Source organism: Ylistrum balloti, unplaced genomic scaffold (assembly GCF_031769215.1).
Source record: "Ylistrum balloti isolate Yb309-2 unplaced genomic scaffold, AGI_CSIRO_Ybal_v1 Utg370444, whole genome shotgun sequence".
Lineage (NCBI taxonomy): Eukaryota > Metazoa > Mollusca > Bivalvia > Pectinida > Pectinidae > Ylistrum > Ylistrum balloti.
In genome coordinates this window covers 702,773-719,948 of record NW_026782296.1, presented here as the reverse complement: position 1 = coordinate 719,948, position 17,176 = coordinate 702,773, and the positions used below count along the sequence as shown (strand labels likewise).

The following is a 17,176-nucleotide window of genomic DNA, read 5'->3' as shown; positions in this document are numbered from 1 at the left end:
TTGGATTTTTTCACCTTTAGTGTTTATAACATGCACATACCTTAGTTTGTCACCAGCGGCAGTGGAGTTATATATGTCACAGCGATAGAGAGGACCTTGGTGTCCTGCAGCCTCGCACAATGACTTCTGGAATTGGAACTGCAAGATGAATGCAACGAAGTACCTGGGAAATAACCAGCAATGTTAATATCAATTGAAACTGGGCAATGTTAATGCAGGTGTATACTATATCATCAAACTTTTGTCTTAGTATATGAGACTATTACATTTTTTTTTTCAAACACGTGTAACCAAGAATTCTTCATATGTCCTCAGTACATTGTATATATATTAATAAATGTAAGTCGGCGTTCTAATCTGTACATGTTCTCAAGATACTAAATCTCGACGCTATTTTGTTCCATTTTTAACTAAATAGAGCATACTATGTGTCATTGAGGTGATTTCAGTGTGGAATAGCACTTTTATCAGCAATATACACTTCTCACCTGATGTACGGAACATTGAAAGGTACGTGGTATTTAGCACCAGGATCAAAGTCTTCATCTGATCTCTCCACAGGCGGAGACACACCTTGGTATTTACATCTGGGAAATAGGAAACATGAACGTGAAAAATGTTAATCAAGGAAATTCCAAATTCAGCATTTCAAATTCAGAAGACCCTTAATTTCCTCGAAAGAGCAACAAAGCTCTGATTGGACGAGTTATCTCCATAATCGAAAAGCGCTGTGCATGGAGCTGTTGCTTTAGTGAAATAATTTAATAAGTGTTGTACTTTTCAAATGAACCTAATATCCAAGTTCCCACTAAAGCATGAAATCAGCAGAACCAACTACATACAAGTTTTTATTTGTGTTTTGGAGTTTCCTGTCTAGGTGAGGCATCGATATATCCATGATTCTGTTTCTAGTATATTCCGTATTAAGCCATGGAGCCAGTTGCACAAACAGGCTTGCAAAATATGTCTTCAAACTCCATAATAATCCCATTTACCAACTTACAGCATTTGTGAATAGAAGGTGTTGCATGATGAACTTGTGCTCCTTTTATATAATTCAGCTTTAATTAACAGCAGTGTCATTTACCGTAATTCCTCTACTTACAGTTTAATGTCGCAAGCTGATAAATCATCAGCTATATTCTTTTCATTACTCACCGTAATTCCCACCACTTAGAGTTGTATTGATGAGGAGGTGTTTCCCCTCTTAACACACCCCACCTCCAACTATCTAGAGAGAAGCCGAATGGAAGGAATGCGACCTTACCTAACGCAACCAGCATCAGGAAGTTAATGTCACTTTCTGTTTCAAGTACAAAAAAAAAATATTTTAACAAAATCGTTCATGCAATATTGGCTCATGATTTCCGGAATTTGAGCTGCTTATATAACATTTACGAAATCTCGCGCTTTAGAGTCGATTCAGGGAGATTAATTTATAACCAATATATTGAGGATAGTTTATATGTTCTTTAAAGCATAAGGTTATATTCAGGCCACTACTCAACAGAGATCATAACAACCTTGGTTGAAATATACTATATACTATAACTAGACAGCCAACAACACTCAGTACACAGCAAAACCAAAATTGAAAACAGCAACTTAAAATGGTCGAAATCATTATTTTAATTCTGCAATACATTATAGAGTCAGACAATTTTTTTAATAAATCATCTAATAGATTTATTTTGCTACATAGAGGTTGAGTGATAAGGGAGTAGAAAAAAGACTGTTCGTTGAATTTTGAATGACAACGAAACGGATTAACATGAATTCTGGTTTGTTTGGGAATCGAAGTTCTTTCAATAACTTTGTCAACGTTATTACTGAATATTTGTATTCAATATTTGTTACAAATATTGAAACATTGTTGCATCATTTACGTTAGTTACTTTAAAAGTTTATATTTGAGCTACTTGTCACTTGAGACAACCAAACCCTTGGGTAATACAACACATATGTATACCACATATTATCATTACATCGCTTAAAAACGTTTCCTGGAGAACAATTGTATTGATGTTGATTTCCGAAGCATATTTATCAGAAAACGGGATGAAGGTCGTCGATTTTACTTTGCATTCAATGGCAGTTTAAGAGCGGATTTTAAGAAAAATATCAAACTACAATTCTGTAAGGAAATCCTCAAAAATACATTTACCATACAGATTGCATTGGTCCATTCTCAACAGGTTTCTATGGAAGCCTTTCTCAATAGGTTTCTATGGAAGCCGTTCTCAACAGGTTTCTATGGAAGCCTTTCTCAATAGGTTTCTATGGAAGCCTTTCTCAACAGGTTTCTATGGAAGCCTTTCTCAACAGGTATCTACGGAAGCTTTTCTTGTTTTTCTCTACAAGCATTACTTCTCCATGATAGTGTTATCTTTACATTTCATTGGTTATGAACCTAAAATAAGTTATCGTTTAGGACTTGACCTATATCATTCTCCACTTGGTCAAGAAGCTTGATCTTGTGTAAATGTTCGGGGGTGACTACTGATAACGCTATGGTGTCCCCAACAGCCTCATGGAAACCTACAAAATATCGGAAAGAGATTGCTAAAGATATTTGCAACTAAAGACACCTGAAAAGCACTTACTCCACCAATTCAAATTAATTAAATATCTCAAATATTAAATATAATATTGGTCGGCGTTTATTTATATAAATATCTCGAAAGTCATGAAAACACCATATTTACTCTCCCAAGTGAAAAAAACCATGAAGTTATTTAATTTATTATTTAAACGTTTTATATTTCATTACTTTCTGTGAAGAATGTGTTAATCAACGCATGCGATAGTAGAAACGGTCTTTCATTATACTCTACCTGGATTAGCGCCATCTCGAAGTGGGATGGACAGGTTCTCGTAACTCATCTGATAGTAAATGTGACCCATTTCATGGTGTACAACATACAAGTTTTCCATATTTATATCAGTACACATCTTGATCCTAAGGAATACAGAAACATTGATGTCAGACGTGTACATATGCAAACTTTATGGCATTTTTTTTCTGCTGTAAATCTCTATTGCAAAGTGTGTATTTACTTGTTTGTCTTTTGTACAATCAGTTACACTTTTTCCTAATTCAACACTTTTGTCGAATCGCGGTAGTTCAACTAACAATTAAATCAACTACGTTTCTCAGCGTCGTCTTACAATTTTAATTCAATGTAGTAGTGTCTAACGTTTAATTTAATGTATTGATGTCTCACATGTTATTTAATATGATGATGTCTCACATGTTATTTAATGTAATGGTGTCTCACATGTTATTTAATGTATTGGTGTCTCACATGTTATCTAATATATTGGTGTCTCACATGTTAGTTAATGTATTAGTATCCCACCTATATTCAATGTATTGTTGTTTCACATTTTATTTAATGTAATGGTGTCTCACATTTTATTTAATGTAATGGTGTCTCACATGTTATTTAATATATTGGTGTTTCACATGTTCTTTAATGTATTAGTATCCCACCTATATTCAATGTATTGTTGTTTCACATTTTATTTAATGTGTTTGTGTCTCCCATGTTCTTTGATATACTTGTGTCTGACATGTTATATAACGTATTGGTGTCTCACATGTTATTTACTGTGTTGGTGTCTCACATGTTATTTACTGTGTTGGTGTCTCACACGTTATTTATTGTGTTGGTGTCTCACATGTTATTAACTGTGTTGGTGTCTCACATGTTATATAATATTTTGATTTATCATCTGTAATTCAATGTATTTGTGCCTGACCTATCATTGAATTGATGTCTCAACTATAATTGTCATATTTTTTTCGTTTCGATATATATATATAGATATATATATTAACGTCTAGATAATATTTTGAGGTTCACATATCCTTGGTAATGTCCAACCTGTAATCATAATTTTTCAGGAAGTCCCACGCTGAGGCGTGGCAACTGACTTCTCGATCATTAGGACGCTCCATCATAGAATTCTCCCAGAAATTTTCCCGTAATTTTGGCAGTCCGAGAGACGTGAAGAATTCCTCAGTGACTCTGAATATTTTGTCAACAGTATAATTCTACAACATAGGACACGTGGTTCATGGCTATATTGGTTTGTAACTCTTTTATTCTCTCATCTGGCAAGATAATGCAGCGTTACTCCGACAGATGAAAATTAATTTGTGAAAATGGATTTGGTCACGTTATTCTCATTAAAATAAGTCAGTAAAATGAAATTTTGAATACGCTTAATAAAGTTTAAGCATTAACAGCGTCTTTCATTTTATTTATTCTGATGTCATGATTCGGAACGTTTCATAGCTGACCAAACTGCAATAATGGTCATGTTATTTGTGGTAATTGGTGTTTTCATTGTAAATATGCCATACATACCTGGGCGATCATTGCTGGCGTTACGTCAACAGCAGCCTTGTTCTTGAAAGGTTTCATGATGTCATAAAGGTTATCCCAGCTCTGTGACCACATGTTACCTACATATCACGATATCGAGTTAGTCGAAGTTTAAATGAATGGAAAAGAAGAATAATACAAGCAGTCCAACGAAGAATCTTTACGATATGTCTGTTTCAGAGCCAGAACACTTAGGCATTACAACTGCATTACAGTTTGATATATAACGTAACTCTTTACAAACCATCCGTCAGTGAAGAGGTTCAAATCAAATGCTGGTCATTGTGATTTATTTCAACAAAACTAAGTGAAGCTTAATTTACCAAGTAAGTGAGCGGGAATGTGTCCAGTTGCCGGAAACGGATGGTCAGGATAAACTTGCTGGAGTTTTTCTCTGACGTAAGTGTGGAGCTCCACATAAACAGGTCTCAGCTGTTCCATGATTGACATAACTTCACTCTCAAATTCTGCAGATTCATACCATGACAACCAATAATCTGCATTGTTTTCGAAATCTACAGATTAAAAAAAAGAACGAAAAATGGTTATATTCATCTGAATATAGAATCATTTTGATATTTGTTGATACAATAGCATATAACGTATTACTATCGTCTTTGTAACATTGTTGACTTTGTCAAATGTGATAAAGTGATTAATAATTTATCTTAATATTTATACATTAAATAAGTGCGATAACTAGTTATCTTTTTATCTAATATTAGTCCTGGTGTTTGTGTTTGACATCACTCGTTACTAATCCATGTAATACAGGTATATTACTCAACACCCTGGTTAATATGTCGACTTAATAGTGGCTCACGAGATGTATGGATTTACCTCCTAAAGATTTAATAGCCTCGTTGCTGAGGTTGACAAACTTCACGTATTTATCCTTCATCTTTCTTCCAGTGACATCCCTCCAGCCTTTCCATGCCTGCAACAACTCCGAGTAGTCTCTAGAATTCGCCAGAAGGCGAGTTAAACCTGTAAGAGATAACAGAACAAAATAAGTAATTATATACAATACATATGTATAATATGTAAGACAATGTATTTTTCATTTTTTTTTTTTCATTCCGTTTGAGATTTTATGAAACGTGCCGTCAAAGTTTTTTTTTCAATTTTATTTTCCGAGCCATGGTAAGTAAAATTCAATTAGACGATTTACATACAATGAAATGTAAGATTTAGTAAGATACTTTTCATTACACAACAGATACATTTTAACAGGTTTTCAAATCAAAATGTGGAGGACACACGAGTCGGCCATTTTGTTTATATTACGACATCACAATCGATTTCTGACAAGCGCCGCCAAAGGAAATCGTTCCGATAACAGGCCAATTATGTGATAAATTCATAATGATCTTTTGCACTGTAAAGGGAAACTCGATGACAACGTTATTTATTATGATATTACATACAAATGCAGTCGTTACCATTACATAGTCATCCACCAAACTAACAGTAAATTACTTTAATATGTTTCATGCAAAGTTATGTCAACCGATATCGACTAACATGTCAAATTAATGAGAAGTTGAACGAGTAGACAGTTATTAAAGAGAAAACAATCATACAAGTATCAAATTGATTGTTATTTAAACATTAAAAGCGTCGATCAGCTTTGTGTAACAGTTATTTATTTTTGTACACCAGACTTGATAGCGGTCTCATTTGTTCTTTGAATGTCAACAATTCATTTGTATTTCTTAAATGTTATTGGTCAAGATCAATTCATTATTAGAGAGTACAGGATTTCTACAGCATGGATACTTTTTACGTGATAATATTCAGTTTTATTTCTATGTCAACATGACATGTTCCATACAGTCTGGTCTTTCGTTACGATGCCCCTCTTATCCCCTCTAAATTCCTTGTGACTTCCCTCCATTTACCGGGTTCTAGTGCCAGGCAATTATTTGAAGACTTGAAGCAAACTTTTCCGGTGCTGTAAAGTCTCTCTATTTCAGAATTTGTCTCAACGATCTGAAAAAAATGAATCGTAATACCAGCCAATGTACTTATTAGAATATTTCCTGTTGTTATCATTGGATGGTTTGATAGAGAAAAAAAAACAAAAAACAAAAAAACATAACATTGACATGTTCGACAGAACCATAATTCAATTTCATACCCCATAAAACATGAAAAAATATTAACAAAAGAAAGATTTACGCGGAGATGCGTTCAGGGAGAAAAGGGTCAGGTTTTACTGAAGGGTAAGCGTTTTCAGTTTCTTAGATGACACCTAATTACCTAGTGTGGTAGCCGTAAAACTTCCTCATTATTTTTACCAACCTGCATCTCACAAAACCCTTTATTCTGAATTTATTCGACAGTGGTCAAAATCTTGTTATGAAATTTGAGATACTACGAGCATACCATGTAATATCGAATAAGTTGTTGCTTCCCATAAATCGGAAGTGCGCAATAGTAATATTAAAATCATCACGCTTATCAAATAGTTGAGTGGAAATTTGTCCCTGTTAGTTTCGTTACAGGAAACGATCGAGGTCAACGGCTGAAGTGTTTGTCGTGTTCTAGATTTCAACTTCTGACGTGTAAATAAAAAAAATAATAGTTTTTAATTATATCTGTCAATGACATTTTTTGTCTTCATAAAAACCAAATGTCTGTGCCTATTATGACGTCACGATAATATTCGCGATATAATTTAAGAAAGGGGATAGTATACTTTATGCTTAGCCTGGAGATTAGGTCAGAATTTTGTTGTTTTAACATGAGAGAAGTCGAGTGTTACAATGATGAAATTCATTATCTAATCTCCAGTCTATACATAAAAACAAACAAACTATCCCCATTCTTAAATGATTTAGTCCTAAAAGTGATGTGATTATCGGAATATCTACGAAATGCAAGAAAAACTACGAACTGCACAGTTTTGTTTGAAACGGTCGCTCAAATGTTAATAGCCAATCAAAACACGCCTTTTACAACCATCGTTGACGAAGACGTTACGCCCACTTTCCAGTTAAGATGTCGATAGATTCGGGTCGAGGTGTAGGTCGAGGCATTTGAAAAGGCTAAAAGTGTTACTCTGTGTGGATTATCGGTCTAAGTTGTTGTTTATATTCTAGTGTATCTACCCAAACTTCGTCATGTCTTCAATAAAGCAAACAAAACAGCACACATCGTGGAGAGGCATAGACAATATATTCTGTGATATTATTGACAGAAATTGATCCCTGAAATGAGAATATCACCTCATATTGTCTTTTTCGGTTTTTTTTTTTTTTTATTATTATTATTACCGGCAAACTCACTTGAAGCGGAGCAAAATGATAATAGGAATATGTTACAAAGATATCGTAATCCCTACTTCACATTTCCATGACACACTTCAGCGTGTCGTTGTAACAAATTTCTCCAATGTCCATGTCGACAATCCGCGTCACCGGAAAGATTGTCGGCATATTTAGGCTAGCGTCAGAAATTCATGTGTATATCACCGACTTGATCATGAAAGTTATCCAATTGAAAAACGTGTTTCATAAACATTATTTTAGAAAATCTGTTTTCAGTTGTGCTGGTATTTATAAACATCTGTTCACATGTTGGAAATCAACACCAGTAAATAATACAGCTAGGGTTCATAGCTCTTAAATAGACGCCACAAACTAGCGTAGCCGGCGTGCTCACAAGTAATCAGCAGATCATCCACGGCAAAATATCGAAAGTATCTTAACTTAGAAACTGGAGATCACTTTTCGTTTATAACAAATTAAACATACATTTTAATCTTTATATTGATACGAATTTTATATAAAAAATATTTTTTCCATAGGTTTATACAGAGTTGGCGGAGCTAGAAATTGTCCCCCACCCCCCCCCGCCCCGTACCCTTTTTATAACGCCCTGAAAACATGAACAAATATTAGCTCAAATAAGAATTAAAAGTTACATCCTTCGAAATCTTTTAAAAATCATAAAAAAACATACTCAATTAATGAAAAATCTTGAAACTCAGCAATACATTCATATTTCTGAATATATTTCCTTTTTATGTATATATAGATTTCTTCAGCTTGTCGTTACCGATACATTTCGGCACCACTTGCGACACTTAACCCGCTACATAAAAAAGGTCAGTGTGCCTTACTTCTTTATACAAGCTCTCATTCTTGACCGAACTGACGCCTTTGTTGGCGATAAAGCGAAACTGTCTTCGTAAAGAGGGATCGGTGAAATTCCTCCAGGGAAAAGAGTTGGCTTCATCAGACTTGTTTTTATAGAAGCTGGATGTCTTCAAACTCGTTTCCACCTGAAATGAAATTAAGATTAAACGGCGAATTATATATATTTCCAAATAATTAAGTGATAATTTTGTTTTTAATTTATTTATTTATTTACTTATCTATTTATCAATCTTTTTTCAAATCCTTCCAAACGACAAAAATACTAGACATGCAAACAAACGAGAGGAATGAGCTTTTCAGGAAATAATAGAAGACATATCGTCCCTTTTCTAGAACTATAGCTGTGTTCCTGACAGTATTTCTTGTGAGAGTTATTTCCCTTGGAACCAGATCACGTAAGCAGCGCCGTGACCTAATAGATTACACAGAGTTTACTTATAAACGTTATGGCATTTATTGTGATAAAATCAGCGGCAACAAAACATTACGTGATACACCAACAGGAAAATAAAGACTTCTGGAATGTATACATCTACTGTATATTTTTATTAAAAGCTACATATCAACAACATCAAACCTTTATCATCCTGGATATAAATGTTTTTATCGTGATCGACAGATAGAAGATGGTAAAGTAACAGAGTTATTCTATGGTTTAAAAATAGCTGTAACTCGCCGACTAATGTTTTTGACAATATACCGGGTTACTTTATCAAACTTCTTAGAATCATTAAGGTTTGCCTCCTGCGTATCCAAGTGTCTCCATGTGCTTCAGATGTTTGACGGAATATTGCGAACAGAGCAATGAAAATGTAGGTTTCACTATAAATGAATTGATCTCAAACATGACAAAAACAGTGTATCGATATATATATATTGGAACCCGTTAAACTGAGAATAAACGTCATCACCAGGAAATGGTTGGGAGGTTTATCTCTAAATTATGATGGTAAGACAATTATATTTAGAGTGTTTCATTTGACTTGAAATACCATGATTTTCTTGTCAATTTTTTTAGCATCTCAATAAATATACAAAAAAAAATTCCAAATGTATTCACTTGGAAACAATAACTAGACTGGTGACAAGACAACAGCTGTGTTCAATTGTTCTGTCTTTTAGACATATTATTCTTGTAAACTTTAATTTTTATGCAATATAATTTATCAATTCCAACGGACCATACACTATAAAGACGATCCTTGTCGGCAAAACATGTACCATGTTGAATGCATTGCCAAAACTTTTGTTGTAAACTAAAACCATGATTTATTTTTACAACTCGAACATCTCACGTATCAGATGACAACAGCACATTAACTCCAGCCGTAATAGTCTCTTATCTCAGGAACCTGTCACCGTCAAGGAATGAAGCACCGCACGGATATTATCAAACTTCCATTTCTTACTGGAGCGAACGATGAATGTGTTATCATACGCTATGCAAGACATTATCAAATCATTCATTCGTGTAATGAAGAAGGTTGCGAGTTTATGGTTGGGGAGGCTAAAGATAGCGGTCACTATGTGCCTAATCTTGCTCGATACGACACAGAATTTGTCTGCAGGGTATTCATCATTTAATGTTGGAGTGAATCGAACGTTTATGTACACTTCATACACTACCAACATATGGCACTGTGTCAAATACGAACTGTAGCCTTTCTAGAACCAATTTTCTGACCCAGGACAAGCAATACCTTCCGGCGCCACCACTGTGAATAAGTTTCCTCAGTGAAGGTCTTATTAATGTTAATTGTTTAATATTTGTAACTAATGTCCTTCATGTAACTTTGCAGTCAAAAATAGAAATTACAGGTTGATCCACAAGTAAAATATCTCAGGTAAATACAGTACCTATATGAAACGGACAATAATTACCCTCCCTTTGATGTTTCTACCTATTGTCCTAGACATGTATGCGTTCAGGGACACCCCGATGTAACATATCATTCTGGCATTGATTTTATATAAATACTTACCCCTCATGCTAAATCCAGCAGATATAGTTAGTAAGAGAGGTTTGTAATGATTAAAGTACATTTGATTATCACCATCCCCAAACCCCCACCACCCCCACATTCAGATTTATATCACAGATAGACATTTCTCATCATAAACTTTTTTAGATAGGTTCATCTTCAAATGATCATCTTTCCTGATAAATGAGAGAAAATCTCCAGGGAATCCGAAAGTATTCTTTTCAATATAATGTAATCAAATTTCACAATGAACTTGACAAATTATAACACATTGTAATTGAAGGATAGACGCCATATGTGTTTCTCTGCAGAAAACAAAACTTATAACAGAATCTGAAAGTTACATCTCAGTATCCTTTATTTTCAATGTCGCAGAAAAATAAATTTTTGCAATATTCTGCAAATGTCGGAAACATTGAGGCCTCTCTCTCTCTCTCTCTCTCTCTCTCTCTCTCTCTCTCTCTCTCTCTCTCTCTCTCTCTCTCTCTCTCTCTCTCTCTCTCTCTCTCTCTCTCTCTCTCTCTCTCTCTCTCTCTCTCTCTCTCTCTCTCTCTCTCTCTCTCTCTCTCTCTCTCTCTCTCTCTCTCTCTCTCTCTCTCTCTCTCTCCTACTCCTTCTCTCTCCTCTCTCTCTCTCTCTCTCTCTCTCTCTCTCTCTCTCTCTCTCTCTCTCTCTCTGTGTGTGTGTGTGTGTGTGTGTGTGTGTGTGTGTGTGACCGTACTTACTCAATAAACATTAAACCATAAAGATAAAATTAAAGCTGTGTGAGGTGATGAAACACTGGGAGAAGCAACAACGTAGTCTCTCTACGACAGCAAGACAATAATTGTACATAAATCAAGAGATAGTGTGAAATTTGTTACATTTATCCGATTACGGATTTTATACCACACACTGTATGCGTTTTATAGCTAATTAGCATGATGGACACCAGAAGAGTTCAAGTTGTTAAGGAGAAAAACAGTTGGGTGTAGTCATAATCACTTAGATACGATTTATAGCTGTATCTGAGGGTGGGCCGTAACATAACTCACACGTTTTTTGTCCAATTACCATCAGCGTGTCTTTGTATGGTACGGTGGTAAATATGGCATATATTCTTCCTTGTCGCCAAGAAAAACGATATGACACCTCTAATTTTAGAACCGTTTAACCTCTAAAGAATAATAATTTAGAAATAAAACGACGATTTTCGATAATTCTTTTCTTGATTGCTTTTATAAATCTGTATTAATGTTTAAACTAGTGACTTTCAACATAAGTTTCCTGGCTCTCTCCAGGTCGTTAACATCTACATGTAAATGAGAATTTGCGGACATTTAATATTCATTTTTGTGTTTTGATAGTACCATGAATAATGTTCCTAGAATCGTCAAAATCAGAAAGGAATTTTGGAAATCTTCATCCATCAAGTATAGAGGAAGTGTAAAAGATTGTTTAATTTCTGTAATTTACGTCACTGAGAACATGAAGAGGCTATCGGAGAATAATTTATAAACCGGCGCTGTTTCATGAAAATTTTAATATGAAGTAGCCAATATATACGATACTATAGTGGTGCACACAAGGCCCACGTTTTTATAACGCCTGTAATACTGATATTCATAACTAGAAAATCTTTTTATGATACGTCAGTATATCTAGGAGCATAGTGTTAAATTCCGGAAAAGACCTCGGAGAACCTCCTTGTTTTTGCTTTACCGAAGTATGAAAAAGGATATCTGCGTTCATACCGGTCTATGAAAACTCATTTCCTACTATCCTTACATTTGAATACAAAATGTAGTCGTTAGTTGTTTAATATTAACTTTTTAACAGAACTGTATTATTGTACAAAACACATACAGATGGATAGCACCTTCCAATATAGATTCAATCGTAGATATATTAGATAAGATCGTCAGGTGGTGCAGTATCCATCTTTCACCTGTACCATATTAGGCGACCGAGGTTCGATTCTCCGTTCAGAAGTGAACAGGTATTGGGTCATCTGTTTACATCTTCTTTTAGCAAATTATTAATCGATCATTTACCCTAATGACCTGAACTATAGGAATCCAGAAGACAAAATTATGATATTTGAAAGTGACCAGCACAAGTGTTAAGATACAGCTGTAAACGTTCACTAGTAAAGTTCGTGTATTATGATTTTTTTTATTATTTTTGCAGAAGTACGTTTGTATGCTATAAACAGTATAAATATTTGTTACGACAAAAGTCGAGAATTTGAATCAACCATCAGCTTTTACACCCTAAAATCCCAAGGCATTGTTTAAGACATGCTAGAATTATGCTGTGTGGTGTCACCATAATGTTTGTGTCGTATGCACACTTCGCAATGAGGCACGACAAGTGTCAAAATGACGCTGATCCAAGTGCATTCACAACCACGTGGTTGATACCATTGATACGAAAACTTGCGACACAAATATTGAACTGTCTGAGAAAATAGGATCAGAACTGCTCCAATAGTTAAGGATTTAACAACGAGCAATAAAATTCGGAGAGTTTTATCAAAAAGTTGTTAATTGTTTTCAAGATGTAAAATTGCATATTTTAGACTCACATCTGCATGTACATAACATACATGCATTTTTAGATAGCGTTACTGTATCGTACAAGTGTAACTGTACGTTATACCTTGGTGTACATAATACATACAAAACATTAACGATTAGTTGTACTTGTGCGTTCCCCTCCTTTCGTGTAAACATAACACGTTTAATAATTAATACAGGTTAATGTGGCCCATGGACCTTTACTTACTTGTTATGGAAAGATAAAAAACAGAGAATGACGTATCAGTGAAACTGACGTAATAGATTCAAACACAGCAGAAAATAAGATGTTATAATTATAGTTTTCTCATCCTGACCTTAGGTACTTAAAATACTTATATCTAACTCCGAAAGCATATAAGTTTTACGTATATGGAAATAGTTAAGCATTTCCCCACACCTTGAGAATAGTAATACGACTTACCGCGAGCTTCCTGTTATGCTCCGTTATGTTTGTTGCATAATTCCAGTGAGTGACTGAACTTTCATAAGAGATGTCCGAGGCATCCCGATTGTATTGTTCGAGCCATGCACGCGCAGCCTCTGCATCTATCGTTTTGTCACCAGTATCACTTTCTTGTATCTGGGCATGTCCACCCTTAGTCGTTATAATCCATAATATCAAACAGATATATCTAAATACATCCATGTTTAAACTTGGAATGTGATGATGTGAAAAGTTAAAATTGAAAATTTGAATGATTAGTGAATACCGGTAACCAAATTCATCCCTTAATCATCTATGGATAACTGACATTTCTTCATGTAATATGGTATCATATGGGAATTTTACCATTCACGGCAGCTGACCACACGTTCATTACATCACTAATCAAAAGATACTTCCCATGTACAGTCAAAGTCAGTAAATTTTCATCCGGGACACTGATCCTTATTTTGACTCCTTCCCTCTGGTCAATGCAGAGTTATGATATGGTACTTATAGATTAATATCCAAAATTAAAGTCACTTTCGCCAATTTTTTTTTTATTCCAACACAGAAGTTTGTGATATGCCATGCACGATTTTATGCATTAAAATCAATCCAAACTGCGTTTTTTTCTTCTTTATAAAATCCTGATTTATATGGAATTATGTAAGTCATGAAAAATCACATTAATCCAATACCAGGTTTCTAACTGAAAAAAAATATCATTCAGAACACTCACAACAATCAAACTGTATTATATAAACAATACCAGTCCTTTCCTTTGTGATAAATGAATGGTTGACGCTGTATAAAAACACTAATTTCATCCGCAAAATGATGTCAGTGTTCGTTCCAGATATTGTACACGTATTCACGGTGTTCGAGGTCCAGAACAATCGCATGTAATCGTACTTGGTGTTGGTATGAATAAAAATACCTCTGTGAGAGAGGGAGTCGGTGGTAGTTAGCTGTGAACGTAGATACGGCGGAACTTTTCTCTATCTGATGTATGTACCTACAGTTGGTTCACATTCCATTCATGCATGAGTACATTGTCCGTGCACCATCCAAATGTGGAATTTGATCACAGATCTTGTTCTAATAGTAACAAAGGTGGAACATATTTTTCAATTTAAGTGTGAAACTCCTCAGATCGTTTTTGAGAAAATCTTGGCTTCTGCTTTGGTGATCAGTCTTCCCATTTTTAGAGTCATCTTCCGTAAACATTGATCCGGATGTCACCGTTATAATGTCGGACATCTCAGCTTTCATTAACCTGCACTTAAATAACATGACATATTAATATCTTGATGTCACTTCAGATTTCCATAACCCATATTTGATGGTCAGGTTTCAGAAATACTTTTTGGACACGTTTGACATCATTTATTCGACGTCTGACAGAAATAATCTGGTAATTGCTTAATGTCTCCTTGGACTTCGTTAACACGGCATTCGATAGCGATATTTGGGTAACGTCTTAATGCATATTTCAGATTAACAAAAGCTCAAATGAAAAAATGTGTTAATTCGGAGTCCGATATCAGAATTCATCTTTGGACGATTGAACTTTTTTATTAATCGACGCGCGAGAGTAAGACTGGAAGGCTATACATGAAGCTTCTGACCCAGGTAATCTAGTAAATTAATATCTTTCTCTCTTTATCCGATATTTGATTTTTCATACATTTATATTCCATATCTAAAAGTACATATAGAAATAATGAAATTATCTTTAGGCTGTTGTAAAACAATTTCCCCTGATCAGGTAAATCTTAAGAGAGATGTGAATGAGAGGTATCTATGTAGTTATAAACTCGACATTCCTTGTTATGAACAATCTTGGGTTTTTTTTTGTTTTTGTTTTTGTTTTTTTTTTCGATTTTAAACCGATAACGCATGAAAAATCAAATTAACACTAGAATTCTATGAGGATGTATTCAATCCACATTTAAGTCTCAAAACAATTATAGATAACGGATAAATCTATCATAATTCCATCGAAAGTGCCGAAATCCAACAAGATGTACCCTAATCCTTCCGGAAGTGCCGTAGTCCTGTTGGAATGATCTAAACCATACCGGAAGTTGTGATCAGATGATCAGATAAGCTTGATGTTCTCGTTTTTGGATGGCTTCTACGGTAACATTTGGGACCTCCATTGTTTTTGTCTTCTACTCATTGTAGCCTCTAAGTACCAGCCCGTTAGTATATTGCATATTAAACATTGTGTCTGGAACCAAAACTGTAGACTCGATTTAAACAAAATATTTATTTTAAAAGCATATGATTTGAGTATTTTAAAAGGGAATTAAAAATGGAAGATCAGAAAGCTGGAGATGCCTCACTGGAAATCTAGATATACCTTCTGTATCACACTACAAGTCGCAAAAAGTGACCCTGATGGCGTGATTGCCTGTATTATCAAGGGCGATTTCCATAACATAGGATAACTTAAGATTTATACACGGTGTATCCAACTGAGTTACTGACAACCCAACTCCCTGCTGAGTACTCGATTTTTTCTTTGTCTTCTACTAAGGTGACTTAAAATATAAGTGCAACACGTGGAATAAATGTGCTCTCTCTCTCTCTCGCTCATCCCCCCCCCTCTCTCTCTCTCTCTCTCTCTCTCTCTCTCTCTCTCTCTCTCTCTCTCTCTCTCTCTCTCTCTCTCAAACACACACACACACACATACCATCACACACACACAAACACACACACACACACACACACAAATAGACCTCTCTCTCTCTCCCTTGCTCCCCCCCAAATCCCTGCCCCCCCCCCCCCCCCCCCCCCACCTCTGGCTAATTCGAGAACCTAAAACCTAAAGCAAACAGATGAAAAGTATGGTCTTATAACACACATTGTTTTGGCTGACAAACAGACCTGGAAATGGTAGGTTTTATTTCGAGCTGATATTTGTACAGACTTACGTGGATATTTCTAGATTTCCCGTAGTTCTATCTCCGACACAGTTTACTTTAAGAGAGTAACATTTTAAATCAAATACTTCACACTCCGACATTTATTACCACTAACCAATAACATCGTATTTTTTACCTTAAAGGTATAAATGATTTTTTATTGGTATAAATGTGAAAGTAACCGAGATTTCTGGCAACACTCTTTTCTCCAAACCCATTAGAATCGCTGGAGACTTTGACAAGGGTAAGACAGTCAAGTGTATCCCCAATTTATTCCATTATTAAAGTCTTATTATTATCACTGATAATATATATAAAAAAAACTATTACAATGTAAAATTATTGTAAATTTTCAATAATTCTAAATGTTTCATTAACCAAGTATACTAATTTATGGATGTATATTCACTGAATGCAGTGAGCAAATCTCTTTCTTGCATGTGAATTTCACACCCTTTGAGTGAGATAGGGGGTCTTAACTAGGGAGAAACATTATTAAAAGTTTACAAACATTCGACAAGCCTTACCAAACAAGTAGTAATTTTACCTTTGTATACAGGTCCCTGTCTTATATAAACGTTTGTTGAATAAAGCCGAAAAAGTACTTAACGTTAAAAAACATACGAAATCTCCGTCTGTGACGTAGGCAAGGTTTGTTAAATCTCCATCTATTCTTGGCAAAGTTTTAGGAAATTTTCATCTCTTCGTTTGAACAGGTATA

The 17,176-nt window shown here is 34.9% G+C and overlaps 1 protein-coding gene across 1 annotated transcript in view; it reads right to left on the bottom strand.

Moving 5' to 3' along the window:
• Window positions 1-14,007, bottom strand: part of LOC132554771 (uncharacterized) — a 47,036-nt gene extending 33,029 nt beyond the window's left edge. Inside the window, exons 1-12 of the mRNA XM_060219082.1 lie at window positions 13,519-14,007; window positions 8,518-8,679; window positions 6,293-6,383; window positions 5,232-5,378; window positions 4,715-4,906; window positions 4,374-4,471; window positions 3,888-4,057; window positions 2,835-2,959; window positions 2,440-2,538; window positions 1,159-1,303; window positions 489-587; window positions 41-163 (exon numbers count right to left, since the gene is read on the bottom strand). Of these exons, the coding sequence (XP_060075065.1) occupies window positions 41-163; window positions 489-587; window positions 1,159-1,303; window positions 2,440-2,538; window positions 2,835-2,959; window positions 3,888-4,057; window positions 4,374-4,471; window positions 4,715-4,906; window positions 5,232-5,378; window positions 6,293-6,383; window positions 8,518-8,679; window positions 13,519-13,743 (1,676 nt within the window). The 5' untranslated portion in view covers window positions 13,744-14,007. The remainder of the gene's footprint in view (window positions 1-40; window positions 164-488; window positions 588-1,158; window positions 1,304-2,439; window positions 2,539-2,834; window positions 2,960-3,887; window positions 4,058-4,373; window positions 4,472-4,714; window positions 4,907-5,231; window positions 5,379-6,292; window positions 6,384-8,517; window positions 8,680-13,518) is intronic.
• Between the last annotated feature and the right edge of the window lie 3,169 nt (window positions 14,008-17,176).